At 37.3% G+C, this 26,098-nt stretch overlaps 1 protein-coding gene across 1 annotated transcript in view; it reads left to right on the plus strand.

Moving 5' to 3' along the window:
- Positions 1 to 3,997: 3,997 nt before the first annotated feature.
- Positions 3,998 to 26,098, plus strand: part of LOC133639760 (low-density lipoprotein receptor-related protein 4-like) — a 284,058-nt gene continuing 261,957 nt past the window's right edge. The window contains exon 1 of the mRNA XM_062033354.1: positions 3,998 to 4,248. Within this exon, the coding sequence (XP_061889338.1) occupies positions 4,203 to 4,248 (46 nt within the window). The 5' untranslated portion in view covers positions 3,998 to 4,202. The remainder of the gene's footprint in view (positions 4,249 to 26,098) is intronic.

The following is a 26,098-nucleotide window of genomic DNA, read 5'->3' on the forward strand; positions in this document are numbered from 1 at the left end:
CAGGTGAACACCAGACTGTAACACTTGAGGTCCCCTGCTTAACTATACCAAGAGTCAAATAGTGTTTTTTAATAATTTCATTTATTTCATTTGTATTAGTGTGATAAAGGATTGGTGTGATTTACATCTAGTTATCTTTTTTTTTAATTTAGGATGATATATAGTAAAATTGCATGAGTAATATAATAATATGGGCTTTGGGGGGATTGCCCTGAGCGTAAAAGAAGCCAGGGCCGTCTCTGGTATACAGGGTGGTAAGCTCCAGCTCACCCATGACCCTAATTGAGGATAAGCGTTGGAGAAAATGGATGGAGCTATGAATATAATTTATTCGTTTTGGATGACCAAGACTCACCACAGACTTGAAATGAAAAGATGAGCATTGTGGAGCCTTGAGAAACGTCTCGCTTTAAAGTGCTGGAGTCTTCATCCTTAGTAGGCAAGTTGCTACCATGGTGACCTGTCTTTGTGACAGTCACATCCTCCTCTTCCTTTTTTTTAGCTGCAACTATTTATACATGTGTGCTTCTTGTTTAATGAGTAGATAATGAAACTGTGGTTTATAAAAGAAAAACAATGGATGAAGAAACAGTGGTTCATCATCCACTAATTTTTTTAAATAAAGCTTATACATTTTAGGTCGGGGGTCGCCAACCCGTCGATCGCAATCTACCAGTCGATCATTGGGACCCTACCGGTCGATCGCAAAAATGTTAGAATTTTTTAAATTAAAATGACATCAGTACATCATCAGATGTTGTTCCTGGGATCTGAATATATAAATATATATATATAGTCGAGGTTACTGTGGTTTATCCGTTATACAGTCCTCAATACCGGGGTAGAGCGTAATATATGTATAATAAACTCACCTGAAGAGTTTATAAACTCCCCTGAAGAGCAGGGAAACCTGCAAAACAGGCTATAGGGATTACATAGCCTCTGTGTTTTTTCCTGACCTATACATATAAATATATATATATATATATATATATATATATATATATATATATATATATATATATATATATATAGATATATATATATATATATATATAGATATATATATATATATATATATATATATATATATATATATATATATATATATATATATATATATATATATATATATATATATATATATATCTATATATATATATATATATATATATATATCTATATATATATATATCTATATATCTATATATATATATATATATATATATATATATATATATCTATATATATATATATCTATATATCTATATATATATATATATATATATATATATATATATATATATATATATATATATATATATATATATATATATATATAGATATATATATATCTATATATATATATATAGATATATAGATATATCTATATATATATATATATAGATATATATATATCTATCTATATATATATATATATATATATAGATATATATATATATATATATAGATAGATATATATATAGATATATATATATATATATATATATATATATATATATATATATATATATATATATATATATATATATATATATATATATATATATATATATATATATATATATATATATATATATATATATATATATATATATATATATATATTATCATTGATCTCATTGTCATTACATATGGGATAGGACAGTGTTTTTTAACCATAGGGCTTGTAAAGAACATAATGTCATGGCTGTCTTGAGTTTCCAATAATTTCTACAACTCTTATTTTTTTTAGATAGAGTGATTGGAGCACATACTTTTTGGTCACAAAAAACATTCATGAAGTTTGGTTCTTTTATGAATTTATTATGGGTCTATTGAAAATGTGACCAAATCTGCTGGGTCAAAAGTATACATACAGCAATGTTAATATTTGGTTACAAGTCCTCCAAACATATTGCTGGGTATTGTGGCCAAACAGCTACATTTTTGTTTCATCTGACATCACATGGACAAAGATAAGACCTTCTGGAGGAAAGTTCTGTGGTCAGATGAAACAAAAATGGAGCTGTTTGGCCACAATACCCGGGCGGTATGGCGTAGTGGGTAGAGCGGCCGTGCCAGAAACCTGTGGGTTGCAGGTTCCCTCCCCGCCTCTTGACATCCAAATCGCTGCCGTTGTGTCCTTGGGCAGGACACTTCACCCTTGCCCCCGGTGCCGCTCACAGTGGTGAATGAATGATGAATGAATGATAGGTGGTGGTCGGAGGGGCCGTAGGCGCAAACTGTCTGCCTCGCTTCCGTCAGTCTACCCCAGGGCAGCTGTGGCTACAAATGTAGCTTACCACCACCAGGTGTGAATGAATGATGGGTTCCCACTTCTCTGTGAGCGCTTTGAGTATCTAATAATAGAAAAGCGCGACATGAAATCTACTCCATAATTATTATTATTATACCCAGCCATATGTTTGGAGGAGAAAAGGTGAGGCCTTTAATCCCAGGAACACCATTCTTACCGTCAAGCATGGTGGTGGTAGTATTATGCTCTGGGCCTGTTTTACTGCCAATGGAACTGGTGCTTTACAGAGAGTAAATGGGACAATGAAAAAAGGAGGATTACCTCCAAATTCTTCAGGACAACCTAAAATCATCAGCCCGGAGGTTGGGTTTTGGGCGCAGTTGGGTGTTCCAACATGACCCCAAACACACGTCAAAAGTTGTAAAGGAATGGCTAAATCAGGCTGAAATTAAGGTTTTAGAATGGCCTTCCCTAAGTCCTGACTTAAACGTGTGGACAATGGTGAAGAAACAAGTCCATGTCAGAAAACTAACACATTTAGCTGAAGTACACCAATTTTGTCAAGAGGAGTGGTCAAAAATTCAACCAGAAGCTTGCCAGAAGCTTGTGGATGGCTACCAAAAGCGCCTTATTGCAGTGAAACTTGCCAAGGGACATGTAACCAAATATTAACATTGCTGTATGTATACTTTTGAGCCAGCAGATTTGCTCACATTTTCAGTAGACCCATAATAAATTTATAAAAGAACCAAACTTCATGAATGTTTTTTGTAATCAACAAGTATGTGCTCCAATCACGTAAAAAAAAAAAAAAGAGTTGTAGAAATTATTGGAAACTCAAGACAGCCATGACATTATGTTCTTTTTAAGTGTATGTAAACTTTCAACCACGACTCTACATATATTTAAATTATTAGGATCCAAACAAAAAAAAACAAAAACAAAAAAAAATAAAAAAAAATAAATATATATATATATATATATATATATATATATATATATATATATATATATATATATATATATATATATATATATATATATATATATATATATATATATATATATATATATATATATATATATATATATATATATATATATATATATATATATATTTTTTTTTAGAAGTAAACTTGTTTTTTTTTAATCAACAAAACAGTCAAAGGTAGAAGTTATGAGGTTTGGATATATATATATATATATATATATATATATATATATATATATATATATATATATATATATATATATATATATATATATATATATATATATATATATATATATATATATATATATATATATATATATATATATATATAATAACAAGCCAGTATTTTGAACGGCTCTTTGAAAGGAACGGTTCCTTAAAAGAGCCATAAATCCCATCTCTACCGCGGATCGATACTAAAATTGACCGAACCCCTCAATTCTAATGCCAACCAGAGCAGCCACTGAGGTGCAGTCCACCTCCTGCCGGATAGGGGAGCAGATCTCAACCCGGGGAAATAAAGCGATCAAAACAAGATTTTAATAACATGTTTCGTTTTATTTTATTTCATGTACCATATTAAGGTTGATGTGTTTCTCAATCACATGATTTTTAGCGGGTCTAACTTAAACAAAACGCAGAAATCTCACCGTCGTACACCCCCCTTGCTGGCTTTTGGTACAGTCCACAGCGCCTTTTGCTGACTCCGGGCTCCGCGAGTGGATCACAACACGCCGGAGAGACCAACTGTCCCCTTCTAACTTCACTTTTTCACCCCGGCTATGTCTTTTTAAAGCAGGCGCAGGAGGTGTCGGGTGAGGAAGAAAAAAAACAAACAAATCATGGTTGTAGGTTAATGCCGGAGCGTCTGCTTGAACCACGTATTTAAAAGGAGAGACGAGGCACCAGAGGAACCCCGGGGAAGAGACGAGCCAAGCCGGGTCCAAGATGCTGTTTGGCGCACTGATAACTTTGCTGCTCACCCTGGGTGCAGGTAGGAGGATTATTGCTGCAGAAATAACAAATGTGTTTATATTGAGAGGTGGGGATATTTCTGCATTCTGCAAAAGTGAGTGAAATATACTTCACTTTTTCAGCACTCCCATTTTTACCCAATTTCATTCATTATTGCTCTTAATTGATTTATGCCACTTATTAACTTTTGCTTTGTACTTTGTGTGCCATAAGAAGAACCGGAATCAGCTTTATTGGCGAAGTATGTTTAACACACAAATAATTGGACTTGGTAGGCTCTGCTCTGTTGGTCAATGGTAAAAATAAATATTAACGATTAACCAAAAAAAAAAATCAACAACTACTGAAATAACTTATATGTGCAAGAATAATAAATAACATTGCAGGGGTGAATAGAACGAAGCAAAAAAAATGATGACGTGATCATGAGTTAGCACAGGTGACATTTCATCAGATTGATTGTATTTTGTTTTAAAAAATACTATTGACTTGTGGCGCACTTAAATTTGCTGCAGGGATAGTCAGCTAACTTGTTTTGGGGGCCACATTTCCAGAAAGCTAAGGATCAGGGGGCCCAAAAATCTCCCTTCACATTTAATATTAAATTGTATATTCGGAAAAAACAGCAAGTAACACAATGACAAAGAGCCGACATGTTGAGATCAGCTAATAATAACGACACAAAGCTTTGTCTTTAAAAAACAAAACAAAATGTTATGATATATATATATATATATATATATATATATATATATATATATATATATATATATATATACACACTACCGTTCAAAAGTTTGGGGTCACCCAAACAATTTTGTGGAATAGCCTTCATTTCTAAGAACAAGAATAGACTGTCGAGTTTCAGAGGAAAGTTATCTTTTTCTGGCCATTTTGAGCGTTTAATTGACCCCACAAATGTGATGCTCCAGAAACTCAATCTGCTCAAAGGAAGGTCAGTTTTGTAGCTTTAGTAACGAGCTAAACTGTTTTCAGATGCGTGAACATGATTGCACAAGGGTTTTCTAATCATCAATTAGCCTTCTGAGCCAATGAGCAAACACATTGTACCATTAGAACACTGGAGTGATAGTTGCTGGAAATGGGCCTCTGTACACCTATGTAGATATTGCACCAAAAACCAGACATTTGCAGCTAGAATAGTCATTTACCACATTAGCAATGTATAGAGTGTATTTCTTTAAAGTTAAGACTAGTTTAAAGTTATCTTCATTGAAAAGTACAGTGCTTTTCCTTAAAAAATAAGGACATTTCAATGTGACCCCAAACTTTTGAACGGTAGTGTGTGTGTGTGTATATATATATATATATATATATGTATATATATATATATATATATATATGTATATAGTTTTTTGTATGTATGTATGTTATATATTAGTGTGTGTATGTGTACACATACACACACTAATATATATATTAGTGTGTGTATGTGTACACATACACACACTATATATATATATATATATATTTATACATACACATATACTGTGTGTGTGTGTGTGTGTGCGTGTGTGTGTGTGTGTGTGTGTGTGTGTGTGTGTGCAAACCCCGTTTCCATATGAGTTGGGAAATTGTGTTAGATGTAAATATAAACGGAATACAATGGTTTGCAAATCCTTTTCAACTCCTATTCAATTATATGCACTACAAAGACAAGATATTTGATGTTCAAACTCATAAACTCATCTTTTTTTTTTTGCAAATAATAATTAACTTAGAATTTCATGGCTGCAACACGTGCCAAAGTAGTTGGGAAAGGGCATGTTCACCACTGTTACATGGCCTTTCCTTTTAACAACACTCAGTAAAGGTTTGGGAACTGAGGAGACACATTTTTGAAGCTTCTCAGGTGGAATTCTTTCCCATTCTTGCTTGGTGTACAGCTTAAGTTGTTCAACAGTCCGGGGTCTCCGTTGTGGTATTTTAGGCTTCATAATAAATGATAAATGATAAATGGGTTATACTTGTATAGCGCTTTTCTACCTCCAAGGTACTCAAAGCGCTTTGACAGTATTTCCACATTCACCCATTCACACACTGATGGCGGGAACTGCCATGCAAGGCGCTAACCAGCAGCCATCAGGGGCAAGGGTGAAGTGTCTTGCCCAAGGACACAACGGACGTGACTAGGATGGTAGAAGGTGGGAAGGTGGGAATAATGCGCCACACATTTTCAATGGGAGACAGGTCTGGACTACAGGCAGGCCAGTCTAGTACCCGCACTCTTTTACTATGAAGCCACGATGATGTAACACGTGGCTTGGCATTGTCTTGCTGAAATAAGCAGGGGCGTCCATGGTAACGTTGCTTGGATGGCAACATATGTTGCTCCAAAACCTGTATGTACCGTTCAGCATTAATGGCGCCTTTACAGATGTGTAAGTTACCCATGTCTTGGGCACTAATACACCCCCATACCATCACAGATGCTGGCTTTTCAACTTTGCGCCTATAAAAATCCGGATGGTTCTTTTCCTCTTTGGTCCGGAGGACACGACGTCCACAGTTTCCAAAAACAATTTGAAATGTGGACTCGTCAGACCACAGAACACTTTTCCACTCTGTATCAGTCCATCTTAGATGAGCTCAGGCCCAGCGAAGCCGACGGCGTTTCTGGGTGTTGTTGATAAACGGTTTTCGCCTTGCATAGGAGAGTATTAACTTGCACTTACAGATGTAGCGACCAACTGTAGTTATTGACAGTGGGTTTCTGAAGTGTTCCTGAGCCCATGTGGTGATATCCTTTACACACTGATGTCGCTTGTTGATGCAGTACAGCCTGAGGGATCAAAGGTCACAGGCTTAGCTGCTTACGTGCAGTGATTTCTCTAGATTCTCTGAACCCTTTGATGATATTACGTACCGTAGATGGTGAAATCCCTAAATTCCTTGCAATAGTTGGCTGAGAAAGGTTTTTCTTAAACTGTTCAACAATTTGCTCACACATTTGTTGACAAAGTGGTGACCCTCGCCCCATCCTTGTTTGTGAATGACTGAGTATTTAATGGAATCTACTTTTATACCCAATCATGGCACCCACCTGGTCCCAATTTGCCTGTTCACCTGTGGGATGTTCCAAATAAGTGTTTGATGAGCATTCCTCAACTTTATCAGTATTTATTGCCACCTTTCCCAACTTCTTTGTCACGTGTTGCTGGCATCAAATTCTAAAGTTAATGATTATTTGCAAAAAAAAAAAAAAGTTTATCAGTTTGAACATCAAATATGTTGTCTTTGTAGCATATTCAACTGAATATGGGTCGAAAATGATTTGTAAATCATTGTATTCCGTTTATTTACATCTAACACAATTTCCCAACTCACATGGAAACGGGGTTTGTATGTATGTGTGTGTGTGTATGTATAAGTATATATATTTCTCAGCTTTGGTCTGTATAGGCCGCAGTGGTACTGAATTGTAATACACTTTTCCACCACTTGTGGCAGCAATGACTATCACAAACAAACAGAAGAAGTCTGGAGCTCAAGTCATCTTATGTTGATTGTTTCATTGTCAATATTTTTTGTAAGTCATAGTTTAATGTACGTATGATATTGTCTGTAAATGTGTGTTTTTTTTGTGCCTGCCTCGACAGAGGAAATTTAGCTATTCTAGCTAATTCTGTCATATTTAGTTAGATCAGGGGGCCCAAAAATCTTCCTTCACATTTAGTATTATCTGGTATATTCGGAAAAAACGGCGCCTCCTAAAGTGGAATTTTGATTTTGGTCTATTTATTTTGTCAGAGTTAAGGAAGTCTCTCACAAGTTTTTCAAACTGAAAACCAGTTGAATAACCCAAATGATAAAAAAAAAGTGAGGTCCTGAAAAGGAACCTTGTGGAACACCACTAGTTTAACTAACTGACTACTGACTGCATCCGAAGTAAACAAGCTACAGCTGCACCTTAGTTGCATAAACCACATTACGAAAACACTGCCAAAAATGAGAGGGCTTTAAGGGGTGCCGTGCGGATCCAAGTGTTCTTTGTTTGCGAGCAAGGTTAAAATTTCAATGCAAGGGACTGCCAATGTGTTTATACTGGTCCAAGTTTTTCTATAAAACATGAGCACTCGTGTTTTTTTTAGGAATTTCCTGCAAAAATGGTTGTCTCCCAAGTTTTGAACTGGTCTCAATCTCATCTGAGGCCAGTTTTAGGGTTGCCAGTTAAATAGCACGCTCTAAATCGGAATGAACAATGGATTATGAGAGCTATAAATGCATTTTTCTCTACAGTCCATGCATTTAACGGAGAGTTCTGCAAGTGAAAGCGCTTATTTTTAGACGCGGATTAAATAAAGGGGTTTCTACTGATTGCAGGTGAACTGGCTTGTTTATCTATGATAACCTACATCCTGTCCCCCCCCTCCCCTGCACTCAGCCGCTTTTGCACTAGTGATTTCAACCCCCCCTTCCCTATGTTTTCTCTGACACCTTGTATTTACAACATGTCAGAACAGCCGCTGGAATGCACGGACCCTACTGAAGCGTATTTCCCTAAAAGCGCACAACAGGGTTAGCGTCCCACATTGACACATGGACGTGCACACCCATGCTGTGCCCTCTTGACATGACCTTAAAAATATACCAGACAGGAAGGCAAAAGTCACACCTGTAATTGGCTACTTGGGCTTCAAATGGAGGTTGCTGGGATTGTTTCTGTTTGCTAAATGTCACCGCGAAACTGTCTTCAAAATGTCAACCAGATAGATCCGATATCCAATTGAAAACAAAAGGTCCCTTGGACGATCCACATTGTCTGTGTTGGTGGGTTAGTCATCCCCTCAGATGTAGTTATCAATGTTTCCCTGCCTCTGTGCCCTTTTTATCCGCTACATGTCTTTATCATAGCGCCGTTCTGCCATAAAGCAATTAAAGTCTGCTGGACCGCGGATCTTTTATTCGGTTGTCGTCTGTTGCACTTCAATGTAATTTTCTCCCATCATGTGTTTTCTTTTGTGAAATGACATGTAGTTCAGATGCTGTGGGTTTTAAACGGTCAGTAACTGGATGGCGCTGGGTTCCATTTTCCAGTTCAGGAGCTTAAAAGTTTTGCTATTTTCATGCCAGTAAATCCAAATGTATCATTTCCCCATTCCAGAGTTATATTTTTGTGACGACGGAAATGCTTTTGAAACGTTTAAAAGATGAGTTTGGACTGATGCTCGACATCACAATGGGTGACATGTTCAGGGTTTGTACGGGTGCTTAAAAACCTTGAAAATGCTTGGATTTTAATGTTGTGTTTTCAAGGTTTGAAAAATGCTTGAATTTTGGGTGAAGTGCTTGGAAATGTTCATCATATTTCTCGGCAGTCTGACTCAATAGGTTAATTATAAAAATGGAAAAAAATCTAATAAATATCCTTAAAAATGAAAGCTACACGCTTGATCTGTTGTCTTTGCACAAACCCTTACATTAGGTTGTTGTCATGCCAGAGCCGTATATACACTGGTATATACGGCTGTGTGTCGCCCCCAAGAGGACAGTGGGGCATCGGTCCATCATGCCGGGAGGTTGTCGTTTTAATGAACATTGGATGGAAAATGAGAAATACAAACGGGGACCAAATCCATGTGTAGCCTGCTGCAAAGTATGCAAAAATGAAATCCAGCTTTTCGCAAGGGGTCAGCACTAGATTACATGTTAATTACGGACAGTTATTACAAGCTATGAAAAGAAAAAAGCGAGCGTTTGCCAATGATAAATTATAATGTTAAGAACTTCCCTCAACTAAAAATCGATTTGTTATCATAGCCACAGTTATAAGGCTAGATATGATTAATGAAAGGTGACTGAGGTGTTGTGAAACAAACAAAATATTTTCCTTTAACTTATTATCCTTTTATTAATGTGGAATAGTTTTTTTTAATAAATGAGTGAAATGTACATTTTGAGGGTGCGTGTATTTATATCACATTATACAGTTTACAAGCACAAATACGGTGTGAATCAATCCGTGCTGTTCGATGTCATTGAGTGCTGTAAGTAAGACAAAGAACAAGAAATTTGAAAAACAACACACATGGAGACACGTTTGCAAACACCAATGTTATTGAATAGTCTACAGAAACACTGCTTCATTTTCTATGCCCCATTCAGTTAATGATAACTGCTGGTTCAATGTTAGGCTTAGGTTTTTAGCAGATTTTCCGTATTTTTCCTACAGACAGCATTTGGTGACCTCAAACAACAAGGCTATGGATTGATTCACACTGGTTTTCGCCTTTTGAAGGATACTGGAAAAACTGGAAAATTCATCTTGAAAGTCCTTAAAAAGTGCTTGAATTTGGCCATGGAAAAGGTGTACGAACCCTGCATGTTGACAAAGTATTGATATCAAAGGTAAAATGTAAACATTCCAAGACTTGTAACCTATATTCATAACAGGGTTGCAACGATTGATCGATTAATTTCAATCAATCCATCAGTCAAAGTGTATTTATATAGCCCTTAATCACAAGTGTCTCAAAAGGCTGCACAAGCCACAACGACATCCTCGGCTGATTGATTGAGACTTTTATTAGTAGATTGCACAGTACAGTACATATTCCGTACAATTGACCACTAAATGGTAACACCCGAATAAGTTTTTCAACTTGTCCACGTTAATCAATTCATGGTAAATTCGTGGCTCAGATCCCATATCATTTTAAGAAAAAAAACTCAACCCAATGAGATACAATGAGAAACCTTGAATCCGATTAATCGATTAGAAAAAAAGCTTTGATTAATCGTTAGTTATACATATTGATACACATCCGGTCTACATGAAATGCCTGGAATGTTAACAGGGTACCTGCAGGGTGTAAAAAAGCCTTAAAAAGTCTAAAATCCAATCATTTGAATTTTTTAAATTGTATCAAAATCTCATAGAAAGTCTTAAATGTGACTATGAAAGGTCTTAAAAATGTCATAGCGTGCAGCTTTTGTGATTTTCTGTAAAAGGGAAACAAAAGTGAAACACAAATCAGTTTCAAAGGATGACAAAATGCCTGCACAGGAATCAACTTTTACTTTTTTTTCGGTATGGATGTGTAATGGATCAAATTTCCCCCCCCCCCCCAATATGGACTTAAAAAAGTCTTAAATTTGACTTGTTGAAACCTGCGGAGACCCTATTTAAATACGCGGGCATTGTTTCAACGGCCTTTGCAATGCAGCGCCCCTTAAAAACGGTGGTGTGTGCGGATCATTTTTTAATAATGCCATGCAATACAATGTGCATGTATTTGGAAAAAATGAGCAGGAGTAGAAACATGTTTGTGTAGTTTACCTATTTTCCCTAAAATACGCATTAAGGCTTTAAAGTGTGTTTTATTCAATTACTCGATTATTCAAACAAACTAATTGATAGAGTACTAAAATAATCAATAGCTGCATCCCTAAGCCGTATTGCATTGAAATACTGATCAGTGGTACGATGTATTGATGCCTGACATTCTTGCTCTTCATTGTTCTGAGTTTTGTATGAAAAAAACAGTTATTAATTCTCTATAACGAGAGTCGGATATAGTTTGTTACGTCCTGCATCGACTTCCATCTTACTGGTGATGTACTATTCTGCTTGCGTGTGTGTTTGTGTCTCTCATCATCCATGTGAGGTCATGATGCCTTCCTTGATGCGTCTAGTGGCCTTACAGTAATTGGCCGAGTTTGACTAATGGCATTTTGGAGAGTGGAGTATACACTTTAATGAGGCACTCTGGGACGGGATGATCATCTCAACCTCTGCTTCCCACCCCCAAAGCCTATTTTACCTATCAAGTGTTAATTGGACTCACAGTTTGACCCAGAAGCTGTGTTCCCCTTCCTCTGAAGGCACATCTTTGCACTGAGTCATAGACTTTAAAGTAAATTAGAATTGACAGACACAGGCGTGGGATGAAATGTGTGATATTGTTTTGGGGGGGGAAAAGGGAACAGAATTCAACTAAGACAGTGCTTCAGTACCAATCTGACAACCAGGCGGTGTTCCAAAATTTCTCTTCTCGGATGGATGATTTTTTTTTTTTTTCTTATTAGCCAAGCAACGAGGACGAAAGTACACGGTGTGGTGTCAAAATAATACAAAGAGAAGATGTGACTTGCAGCACATTGCCATATGAGGATATTGTCGAAGCACACTCTGCCTTTCTAGATGTGTTAAGAACACACTGTCTGAAATCTTCACAATAACTTCTTAAAACAGTTTTTTGTTTGCCTTCTTTGCATTGTTTTCCTTATGTGACCCACTTTGAGTTATTGGTTGTTTTCACTTAATAAGGCTTCTTAAAATGTTCATTATGGACGGTTAAGGATTAAGTATTTATTTCATCATGATTACCTGAATGTCGCATTGAAGAGGTTCAGAGATGCCTGAGTGGTACTAGACTTACGCCAGGGGTGTCAAACTCACTTTAGATCGGGGGCCACATGGAGAAAAATCTACTCACAAGTGGGCCGGACTGGTAAAATCACGGCACGATAACTTAAAAATAAAAACAACTTCAGATTGTTTTCTTTGTTTAAAAATACAACAAGCACATTCTGAAAATGTACAAATCATAATGTTGTTTTTTTGGGTTTTTTTTTACACTTACATGTTGCGGTAAATAGTATTATATCTTTATTTGTCGTTATTTATACTTTCTGAATACATTATGTGATAACGTTCATCAGTCAACTCATTGGTGTTAATTTTCAATCATGATAAAAAATTAATCTCAAAATCCTCGACTGGCACACTAACATGTGTTATTATTTTTTTTATTTTTTTTACATATGTAGCATAACCTACAAAGATATAAATAATTGCTATTGTGACATCTAGTGGACACATTTAGAACAAAAGTTTATTTCTTTCCAAAATTTCGACTCATTTTTATACTTAGCAAACTCATCCGGCCTGCGAACAGGTTTTATCCGGCCCACGGGCCGTACGTTTGACACCCCTGTTTTACGCTATATAAATCGGAGGTTCTTAAGATTTTTTGAGCTCGTGGCCCTACGTTTCCACTACAGAGGGCCCGGGACCCACTCAAATATTAACACTGAATGAGTAATCCTATTCAGTAATTTAGTACAACCTACTTACAGTTTACAACCTTGTCAAATTATATTAAATCATGTACTAATCACAAAGATTATTGTTTATTTAACACTTAAAATTTAGGCTTAAGTCAGGCTGATTAGACTATTAATACTAACCGAATATACTGCATAAGAAGAGACTCATAAATAATTGATGAACAAATTAATTTACATACAATTATGTTGTGCTAGGATAAATATACTTAATTAAAAATGAATGTTTTTTTAAAAAAAACTGTCAATACATTAAAGTGAAAATACTGCTTCACCACTTAAGTCATAATTTTTGCGCTGAAGAAACTTCTTTATAACTTTAGCTCCAGACTTCTTCTGTTTGTTTGATATTGTCATTACTGGTGGAAAAGTGTATTACAACGGAGTACCGCTGCGGCCCATAAGGACCACCGCTGAGAAAAATTTATATTTTGACGGCCCAACAATGGTTAAGGAACACCGATATAAGTAATATACAACAGTGGTTCTCAAACTTTTTTCGCCAAGTATCACCTCAGAAAAAAACTTGGCTCTCCATGCACCACCATAATGACCAACATTAAAATACAGTAGCGTAGTAGCCCTAAGTATTCATTAAACACAAGGCATAGGTTTTATTTAAGAAATATATTTAATATGTTGGCCACTGTAACATGACATACAATTTGAACAGTAACACTGTTTGAATACAGGAAAATATAACCTTGTACTTTAATCAAGTGATTTGGCGTACCACTAGTGTTATACGTACTATAGTTTGAGAATCACTTATATACAATATAAATTAGGTTGACAATAGAGTTTGACATACTACCGTTATATCATGATAATGCATGTTGATGACACATACTTGGTGTCCCGCAAATTTGATAGCGACAATCGATTGAATGCGTCCTCAACGCACTAAAGCACTTCTCCCAAGCAGCTAATGTCCCTCCACAGTGCAAATCCACTTCTGAGTCAGCAATCCTTGCTTCCATGGCGGCAAATAAACTATACATTTCTTACAAGTAGGACAAGGAATGGCTAAACATGCAACGCTACACACCGTACGAGGGTATGCTAACTGCTAAGCTAGAGCTCTTGAATGTAAACAGGGGCAGAGCGATACAAATATCTTCAGTAACATTACCAAGTAAAGTATCAGTATATGGACGGTACTACGGTGCTTAGATCGATATTTTTACTATATGAAAATATTTTGTCGTTTTTCCTACGGTTTACAAACTCTTAAAGGGCAAAAACCAAAGGACTTAAATCAGAGTCAAAAGTAGGAAATCATTTAAAAATGTCATTTATATTTTTACACTGCCATAGTTATGATCAAAGAATAATCTTTCAATGATCTGGTAAATTTAAAGTATCCAATTTGATGTAGTCAATACTGCCCGCATAGCTACTTAATATTGGGCTGATACCCAAATTTGTAGTATTGCACAAAACTAATGTAAAGTATTCAAAAAAATAGAATAAATTTCAACAGAAGTGTAGATAGATACATGTCACAACAGAATGTAACCAGATATTAACTGTAAATTAGCAAGTAGATTACTTATAGTTATAACAAGATACTACAACCGGAAATGAATATGACACTGCATATGTTAGCAGCTAAATGAAGAGTCTCTGTAACCTGTTTTAAAACGGTTCTATCATCATTTATATACCAAATTATATCTTGATATATGTTTGGTCATCACAGAAGGTTGCATAATATATCACAAAATAGATTTTAGGTCATGTTACTCATCCAAAGGTGGGACTAATGCCCGCTTAGTCCTTCTTTGCTGGCTAAGTCCAATCATCACATTGATCAGTTCCTCTCATCTGGGACCATATGGTTCCACAACTGTCTCGCTATAGTAGCCTTTTGAAAAAAAAATAACTCGCAGATGTAGAATTGCCTACCCAGCAATCCCTAAAAAGTGTATTTATGACTCTGTTTTGCAAAATAGCCCCAGCACCCCATTAGATTAAGTGCCATGTGCCATAGTTATTTAGCTGGCATTAATGGCCCTGCAATGTTGATGTCTACTTATAAAAGACGGACAGATTTATTACTTGCAACTTGTTGATTTTGGTCCAGATTCCACTCTGCAAGACATATTTTCTTTAGGCAAGAAAAGGTCGCTTTGGAGGATGTGAACTGCGGCCCTCTCTCAGTGTCTATGAATCACTATTCCTTTTCGTCTGGCAGCGTTTGGTTACAGTGTGTCCTTTTTGTTGATGCCTAACTTCTTCCGGGCCTTGAAGAGCCTGAGGTGGGTAAATACTTCATTAGCTATTTCTGCAGCGTTGCAATTACAAAGACTTCAATGTTATACCGCTGAGCTAATAAAGACTGAGCAAAATGAAGACGAGGAAACGACACCCCTGTGTAGAATTTTAGAAAGCGTGCTCGACGCAGCCCTGTTTGTCTTTGTTGGACTTTTCCAGACACGTCGATTTAGACGGCAACCTTCTTCTGCTTTTTTTTTTTTTACTGGCAAGTAATTGCAATGGCACCTTGAACAAGTTGTGCAAAAGTAGATGTGTGTGATTTATTTCCATTTCTGCCTGAGGTAAAACTCCTTTTTGGTATTGCTACTTATGTTCGTGTCAGGCAGGCTTTTGCATTCGCTCGGGGGAAGACGGAGTGAGCCACCTGATACCCCCACTGTGCTTTGTTTGTCCCTGCTCAAAGGATGGAATTGCACCTCCAAGGTGGCAATGAAAGTGACCTATGATTATTTGATTCCCCTAATATTTTCTTATGGATATATGTCTTTTTCAAACGGCGAACCCCCCCATTCACATTCCTCTGCTCATGTTCCTTTACCTTCCTATAAATCACAAAAGTCGCTCCCATTAGTACGACGACCTTCTCTACATAAGACCTTTGGGCTCTCTTTTTGGGGCCGTTTCTGATTTCAGAACATGATGCCATCGCCGAGGGGCCAATTTCAATTATGTTTGCTGTGATATATGTCACAGATGACAGGTTTAAGAGCGTGCAAGCAAAAATCAAAGTAAACCCCCAGTGACCTGCTGTGTCTACACAGACAAGTAGGCATGTAACAGCCGAACACACCATGTCTTTGTCTAGAATTTTAATTTAGTGTGATTTGAATTTTGTTTTAAATTAAGTCAACTGTTTTTGGCATCACCGAAAGGGGACCTGAGATGATTTTTGTCATACTCTGGTGGAGTGTTGTCCCGATACCAATAATTTGGTACCGGTACCAAAATTATTTTGTTATTTTCTGCCGCACTTTGCAATGATGTGTTCTGGGAGATTTGCAACCTAAAGTACCTGCCGTCTTCCGAGCTGTCGTCCTTTCTTCATAGGGACTACCGTATTTCCTTGAATTGCCGCCGGGAATATAGTATTTGCCTGCCTAGAATTACAGCCGGGTCAAACTCGTTTCGCAAAATAATTAGCGCATGCTTGGCACTTCCGCCGGGTCGAACTCGTTTCGCAAAATAATTAGCATATGCCTAGAATTTCCGCCGGGTCAAACTCGTCACGTCACGAGTGACACTTCCCCTGTCATCATTTTCAAAATGGAGGAAGCTGATTTCAGTAATTTGAAATCGCATAAAGCAGTGGTTCTCAACCTTTTTTCAGTGATGTACCCCCTGTGAACATTTTTTTTAATTCAAGTACCCCCTAATCAAAGCAAAACATTTTTGGTTGAAAAAAAGAGATGAAGAAGTAAAATACAGCACTATGTCATCAGTTTCCGATTTATTAAATTGTATAACAGTGCAAAATATTGCTCATTTGTTGTGGTCTTTCTTGAACTATTTGGAAAAAAAGATATAAAAATAACTAAAAACTTGTTGAAAAATAAACAAGTGATTCAATTATAAATAAAGATTTCTACACATAGAAGTAATCATCAACTTAAATTCCCCTTTTTGGGGATTGTAATAGAGATCCATCTGGATTCATGAACTTAATTCTAAAAATTTCTTCACAAAAAAAAAGAAATCTTTAACATCAATATTTATGGAACATGTCCACAAAAAATCTAGCTGTCAACGCTGAATATTGCATTGTTGCATTTCTTTTCACAGTTCTTTTTGACAGACATTTTTAAAAAATCTCACGTACCCCACTGCCATAAAGGGAAGAAAAATATCAATATTGTTATTATATACCGGTAATTGCAATTCTTATTATTAATATTGTTAGTTTGTAGTGGTGGAGAGCTGACTTTTTGTTGTTGGAGTTGCGTCTTTCAAAGCGCTTTATTTTGAAAAACCGGTATGCCTCGTTTCACCGCCGGGTCAAACTCGTCACGTCACGAGTGACACTTCACCTTACAAGGCATCATTTTCCAAAATGGAGGAGGCTAATTTCAATAATTTAAAATCGCATAAAGGGAAGAAGATACAGAGCTATTCAGTAGGATTTAAGGTCCAAGCTATTGAATATGCTAAAAAGAACAGTAAGCAGCTATGTTTTATTAATATACCGTATCTGCGTGTGTCAAATATGAGTCATTAAATGACTCCCGCCTCCTGGTGGTAGAGGGCGCTAGTGATCCTTCTTGCGACTACCGGTACTGCAGAAGACCGGTGCTGCAGAAGAAGACAACTAGCAGCAACAAGGAAGCGATCGTTTGCTTGCACTTTTAACATGGAGGATTACATGAACTCATTTATGAGTTAAGGTAAGACCATGATAACGTTTTTTTTATTAAATGTGCTTTTCATGATAAGGTAAGTGCCGGAGTGAGAAGAGGTTTTAAAATAATTAGTGCATGCTTGCCTATCCCGCATGCCTTTGGTAAGCGCAGGAGTGAGAAGAGGTTTTAAATTAATTAGCGCCCCGGTGGCTATTCAAGGAAATACGGTATGCAAATTTTCACCAAATCAGCAGTCCACATACAAGACTCTGTTACAAATAACAGTCAATAAAAACAACATTTTCAGTCAGGTGTTTACATTGCATGAACATAACGTAGTGTGGTTCACTTGCAGCAACCAAACGACCCGCGAGAAGCCGACGAGAGCGGCCGTTAATCTTCAAATTAATTGAAAACCTTTTTTTTTTTATATCGGAGCAGTAAATAATAGGATGTGGTTAATCAAAATAAAGGCACGTTGACAAAGACAAAAACACAATTATCTGACAATTCAGTTAAGTATAAAAAAGAGCCGAAAAGGTTGACAGAAACGAAATCCAATTATATTTAATTTTGTCTTGTCGATGAGTGGGACACGTTTGGAGTATATCCAATCACAGCTTTATAACGGCGTGACTATAAAGAAGAGTGTGGGTTAGTTACGAATGACAGCCAATCAAATGCTTTTCCTCATCAGAAGAGGAAGTCAGTAGTTCCCGCCAAAAACGAAAATGTGTGGCTTTAACATTTCCCACATCGTATTATGTGTACAGCTAGGATAAAGTGAAGAGGACACGTTTGATTTTTACTCAGTTGTGATGTCAACTGTAAGTTAAATCTATTATTCCTGCTCGCGAAACCTTCACTGCTGGGGCTTTGTCTGTCAACAACTGATTACGACATGTAAGATCTGACAAACATTCGTGGTTATTATAACGATATGAGTTTGAAATTATTATCCAAGCCTTTATTTTTCTCCGAAAAATATAAGAGTTGGCCATCTTTATGGTATTAATGAGATTGCAAAGAACTGTTGTTGACCCAATGTTGATGAGCTAAAACCTTTTTCATGTTACATACAATAATAATTGCTCTTTGTTCATGCACATAATAAATATTAATAAAGTGTTTGGATGTATTCATTAAGTCAATGTATTCTTGGGTGCCAAAAAGTGATTCAATGTAATACTTTGATTTTGAAACATCTCATATGTGCATAAATTAGTAGATTACCCCAACAGAGTTACATATATAATAATAAAGTACATACTGTACTGTTTGTGTTGAAGTCTCCTTTTAAAAGCTGAAATCTACCCCAAAACGACAACTTATGTTTGCTAAAGTGATTCAAAAGTAATACTTTCAAATTGATACATCTCATCTATATAACTCCTAAGGGTAGTCTAGTAATGTATGCACAGATGAGATATGTCATTATCAAACTATTGCTTTGAATCCCTTTTTGGCAGGCAATAATACATCCAAACACTTTATTATTATTTATGTATTGAACAAATAACCGTTAATATTGTATGTAGCTTTTAAACAAGAAAAAGGTTTTAGCACATTGAATCAATAACACTCCTTTACAATCTCATTACTATAATTGAAATAGCCAAATCTTTCATATTTTTTGGACACGATACATCGTTACAATAACCACGAATATAAAGTGTTTGTCTTATATGTAGTAATCCGTTGTTGACAAAGTGAAAAAATGTAATGCCCCCTGAAATGTTTTTCTGCAGTAAGGCAGTTGATATCATGCTTTGTGATTTGATTTTGCAAAATTTAAGCTATCGATCAATAATCGATTTCATCGTTTATTTTGTCGAGCCCTAGTATTGGACATGCTATATGGTGTCAATTTTGCTCCAGAGTCACATTTACAAACTACTGACTGACTGGTGCCAGCTCGCTATCTTAAATGCTAACATGAAAACAAGAGACATTAACATATTTCCCCATTAAGACACTACATACCCCAATCTAAGTTTATATGAACACATTGCTGCTTGAGCAACTAAGATATTCAATTGTGCAGATTGAACCTACAAACTGTTTTATATTAGGACAAAGTGACGGTTCTATACTTTGAAGAAAAGGGACCGAGGTATTTTTACGGTGCGTTCAAGGACCACTAAACAGAGAAAGACGCCGCAACGCCTGTCAGAAATAACAAATAATAATAATATACTTGTTATGTACGTTTCATTTGAATACATCAAAGTTCCGCAGTACAAACCAAGATTTCATACAAAAACAGCTTATTCATTAAAACAGATAAAATGAGAAAACACTGTAAGTTAAACATAAGAAACACAAAACATGTAAAGTAGTGGGTTTTGCAATTAATTATTTTAAGCATTTAAAGTTTAACGTTTTTAACGTTGGGCACATTCAACAATACCACGTTAATGATAACCGTGATATTTTTGGTCATGATAACCGTGATATAAAAAATTTCATATCGTTCCATACCTAAGGCCAATATTGGATGAAAAAAATACTTTATCCTATCTTCCCTTGTGTTTCCTCAAACCAAGTCGTAATGTCAGCGTCTTTTTCTAAACACATTCAACTTTAATGTAAAAATGGCAGCTATGATCCCTGATTCCTATGCAATACTGTGAAACCCAAATTGCCTTTTCGTTGGCCCGTGATGTGTGTATAAATTGGGGCATTGCTCAAATTTATTTTCGTATTTTATAGTATCACTTTTTTATTGGATTTGGACAGTGTGCTTTTGATGCAAGCCTAAGAAATGACATCACCGTTGCAACATACTGTGTATACTGTGCTATTGTTGTATCTAACGCTGTTTCTTTAAATTTACCAGGGCATATAGTATTGTAGGTCTGATGGCGGTGTTGTTTTACTATCAAAAGGGGCATGCTGGCCGTGTAGTGTGTAGTTCCTAGGGGGTGGCAGATTATTACAGGCTGCAATAAACTCTGCTTTTCTGTCTCTGCGGGGGGCTGCTGTAGAGTAGAATGATAAGCAGTGCTGGAGACTCACTGTCTGAGCACAACCAGGGAAGGGGGGGCAGGGACGCAAAGGCATTTTGAAGGACAAACGCTTGTACAACTTCACTCTTATTTCTTCAGCTTTGCTCTCGACTTTGTGGAAAAACATTTGTTAGGACATCAGGAGAAAATGTGGAAGATTTGATGGGAGAAAAAAAGGGAAAAGTTGGGGAAGACTGTCCATCTCCAGTGCACAGTCAGTCGTTCACCATGCATTATTAAGAAGCCACTTTTGTGGTGTGTCTTCAGTCAATCATGAATCAATCAAAATTTATTTATACAGCCCTAAGTCTCAAAGGGCTGCACAAGCCACAACGACATCCTCGGCTCAGATCCCACATCAGGGCAAGAAAAAATGGGATACAATGAGAAACCCTGGAGGGGACCGCAGATGTGTGTTAGTAGTTGAAGTTCTGATTGGATCCCCGTCGTGATATACATCCTATCCCTCCCCTGCATGCTACTGTGATTGGATAGATTCCGAACTTGTCCCAACCGCCTAAAGATGAAATTAAATATGATTGGACTTCTTCTCTGTCAATTATTTTCGTCTCGTTTTTATTCGACTAAATTGTCAATTAATTTCATCATTGTTCTCGTCAACGTGCATTTGTCGTGATTTGTTGTTGTTCTATTTTAGTCGGGGAAAAATAGGTCATTGACGACAATTGACAATTTTTAGTCAACAAAGTTAACACTGCCCTGAAGCAAATTGTTGTTGATTGTTGTGTCCAAATCTGTAAAAATCAGAGGTAACCAGTAGGGCTGCGAATCTTTGGGTGTCCCACGATTCGATTCAATGTCGATTCTTGGGGTCACGATTCGATTCAAAATCGATTTTTTTCGATTCAACGCGATTCTCGATTCAAAAACGATATTTTCCCGATTCAAAACGATTCTCTATTCATTCAATACATAGGATTTCAGCAGAATCTACCCCAGTCTGCTGACATGCAAGCAGAGTATTAGATTTTTGTAAAAAGCTTTTATAATTGTAAAGGACAATGTTTTATCAACTGATTGCAATAATGTACATTTGTTAACTATTAAATGAACCAAAAATATGACTTATTTTATCTTTGTGAAAATATTGAACACAGTGTGTTGTCAAGCTTATGAGATACGATGCAAGTGTAAGCCACTGTGACACTATTGTTATTTTTTTTTGATTTTTTATAAATGTCTAATGATAATGTCAATGAGGGATTTTTAATCACTTTTATGTTGAAATTGTAACTAATATTGATACTGTTGTTGATAATATTCATTTTTGTTTCACTACTTTTGGTTTGTTCTGTGTCGTGTTTGTGTCTCCTCTCAATTGCTCTGTTTATTGCAGTTCTGTGTGTTGCTGGGTCGGGTTTGGTTTTGGAATTGGATTGCATTGTTATGGCGGCGTGGCGAAGTTGGTAGAGTGGCCGTGCCAGCAATCGGAGGGTTGCTGGTTACTGGGGTTCAATCCCCACCTTCTACCATCGTAGTCACGTCCGTTGTGTCCTTGGGCAAGACACTTCACCCTTGCTCCTGATGGCTGCTGGTTAGCGCCTTGCATGGCAGCTCCCGCCATCAGTGTGTGAATGTGTGTGTGAATGGGTGAATGTGGAAATACTGTCAAAGCGCTTTGAGTACCTTGAAGGTAGAAAAGCGCTATACAAGTATAACCCATTTATCATTTATTTATTGCTGTGTATTGTTTTGTTGGATTGATTAATTAAAAAAATAAAAATAAAAAAAAAAATAGATTTTTTAAAAATGAGAATCGATTCTGAATCGCACAACGTAAGAATCGCGATTCGAATTTTTTCCCACACCCCTAGTAACCAGTGTCCGCTGTAAAATTACCATTTGACATAGCGCCATTGCATTTGTTTGGTAGAACAGTTATTGAAATATATTTTGTCGTCAGGATCTTTCTTTGGTTTTTTTAACTGTGGAGCTTTTTAATGAGCACCTCTTCTCATAAAGTTGTCAACAGTTCTCCTGAAAGACTGATCTGCATCTTTGAACTGCTTGGTACAGCAACGCGAGTCATTTAGTGTGAGAAAATACCACAGACACCCTCCCGTTGTTGTAAACTCTCACCAAATGTGTTTGAGGCTCCAGATAGACCCCACGAAGTGTGCAGTGTAGCCCTGTTGTTTGCTGGCCAGCTGTTTGAGCTTATTAGTCCTCTCGTTTTTGTAATGGATATATTTACATTTCCCCTCAGAGCAATTGGGGTTGTGCAGAGAGGGTATGTCAGTCGTAGCCACACAAGGCCAGTTGCCTACTGGCCTTTGTCTACTGATGGCATTCTCAGACAATAGGAAAGTAAGCTGTATTATTATTTTTAAAGAAGCCGAAATTCCAACATAAATACACGATGCTAGCTTAGCTTAGCTTATTTTAGTTTAGTTTTGTCCTTCTACCTCACAGTAGACAAAAATAGATTGGGTGAAGGTTCAGTGTATAAATAAACACAGAGACAGACAGGCTTCTTCACTAACAGGACATGGCCTCATTCACAAAGCCTTCCACTACACTGCATGTCAGCTTCCAAATAAGGAGTCCTCTTTACTGCCTGATTAAGGCAGATACATTTGGTTATGGTTATGGTGATCGTTAGTTTATTTCGAACATGTATACAATTACAACATTGTACCGTCACAATTTCCAGTTTCTCTTTTCAACATGTTCGAAAGGTGTTGTTAATTGGCGTTGGTTTAAACATTCTTGCATCTTATGCAAGTACAGCATTGCAAGTACAGTGGAACCTCGATTTACGAACGCCTCTATCTGCGAGCTTTTCGGTCTACGAGCCAAATATGGCTCTGTGTGCGAACACTGTCTCGGCGTACGAACGATTCATTCATTCATTCATTTTGTGTTAAGTTAAAGTTAAAGTTAAAGTACCAATGTGTGCCAGTGGAAGTCCTACGGCTTAATGAAGACATGCCTTGTAGAGGCGGGGCCCCTACATTACGTGGCGCACAGATTGTCTTGCAAATATGTAAGAAACAAATCTACAATTGGGGCCCTAATAAAATAGGGTTATTTGTATGGTTGCTGACTTTGCCAAAGGGGTTAATTTCTTCGCAAGGGTGGAGAGAATGTGCAAGACCAGGTCACAAAGCTGTTGCTCGTGCGGATAAATGAGTAGGAGCTACCAGGTGGTAGCATTTCCGAGGCTATACTTTGCGAAAAGGCTCGTCCGATATATGGCGACTTGATGTCCAAAAGTGACCATGTTGTAACCAGCACGGAAGAACAGTTTAAGGCGAGCCCTGGGTGGTTGCAAAAGTTTAAAAAGTGGAGCCAGCGTTCATAGCGTGGTCCGGCGTATTGAGGCTGCTATATACTGTATATACTTTTTCCAAGATGGCGGCGCTTCATGGCGGCAGCTTCTTGCGAGCGCTCCTGGAAGTGTAGACCGATTTGGCAAAAATACCCCTCAATTCAGTCAATTTCATGGCTGGCTCACAGCGTGTTCACTCCGTGATCACTTACGACCGACTTACGATTCTGGATGTGGAGAGACCGGGCCATTTTGGGCTGAAAGATGCATGTACGGTGGACCTACTCGCTAGCTTGGGAATTCTTCGCGAGCTACATCCAGCAGTGGTCTTTGAAGCAGCGGCGTGAGAGAAAGACGTAAGCGGTGCGCTCGGAAGCAGAAGCGGGGGTGTCGGGCGGGGCTAACAACAAAGCTAAAGGCGTTGTTGTTAGCGGGGCTAACGAAAAAGCTAAATGCTAATCCACAAAGAAGCGCTAATAAGGAGTCTGTTAAGATAGAACTAGCCAGCGCCAGGCTGCATAATCCCTGCACACATAGCAATTCTCTTAGAATAATATACAACTCGCATAATGTTTTTTCTGCGTCAGAGGTGGACATGCCTTTTACTGAGGTGGCAAACAATCTAAAAATTCCTGTCATATCAATTCCTAGATATGGTCGAAATTATTTAAAGTGCACTACGCATAATAAACGTAACATTATTAATATTGCTACTACGGATACTTTCAACAAAAACTCCTCAAAACAGCCCACCACCTATAATATGGGCTTTTTAAACATAAGGTCATTGTCTTCCAAAACGTTATTAGTTAATGAAGTCATTAGAGACAACAATCTTGATGTCGTTGGTCTAGCCGAGACCTGGCTCAAACCAGACGAATTTTTTGCGCTGGGTGAGGCGTCTCCTCCTGGCTATACGGGAACGCATATTGCCCGGGGTGTTGCACTAATTTACAACAAAAACTTTAGCCTTACCTCGGACCTAAATAATAAATATAACTCGTTTGAGGTGCTTACTGTGAGGTTTGTCACACCGCTGCCTCTGCACCTGGCTGTCATCTACCGCCCCCCAGGGCCCTATTCGGACTTTATCAATGAATTTTCAGAGTTCGTTGCTGATCTAGTGACGCACGCCGACAATATAATCATAATGGGAGACTTTAACATCCATATGAATACCCCATCGGACCCTCCATGCGTGGCGCTCCAGACTATAATTGATAGCTGTGGTCTTACACAAATAATAAATGAACCCACGCATCGCAACAGTAATACGATAGATCTAGTGCTCGTCAGGGGTGTCACCACCTCCAAAGTTACGATACTCCTGTACACTAAAGTAATGTCCGATCATTACCTTATAAAATTCGAAGTTCTGACTCATTGTCAACAAACTAATAATAATAATAATAACTACTATAGCAGCCGCAACATTAATGCTGCCACAACGACGACTCTTACTGACCCACTGCCTTCGGTAATGGCACCATTAATGATCTATTGCTAACGATGGATTCTGATGCGTCATCTATGTTGCTGCTTCTTGATCTTAGCGCCGCTTTCGATACTGTTGATCATAATATTTTATTAGAGCGTATCAAAACGCGTATTGGGATGTCAGACTTAGCCTTGTCTTGGTTTAACTCTTATCTTACTGACAGGATGCAGTGTGTCTCCCATAACAATGTGACCTCGGACTATGTTAAGGTAACGTGCGGAGTTCCCCAGGGTTTGGTTCTTGGCCCTGCACTCTTTAGTATTTACATGCTGCCGCTAGGTGACATCATACGCAAATACGGTGTTAGCTTTCACTGTTATGCTGATGACACCCAACTCTACATGCCCCTAAAGCTGACCAACACGCCG

The sequence above is a fragment of the Entelurus aequoreus genome, linkage group LG02, assembly GCF_033978785.1.
Source record: "Entelurus aequoreus isolate RoL-2023_Sb linkage group LG02, RoL_Eaeq_v1.1, whole genome shotgun sequence".
Lineage (NCBI taxonomy): Eukaryota > Metazoa > Chordata > Actinopteri > Syngnathiformes > Syngnathidae > Entelurus > Entelurus aequoreus.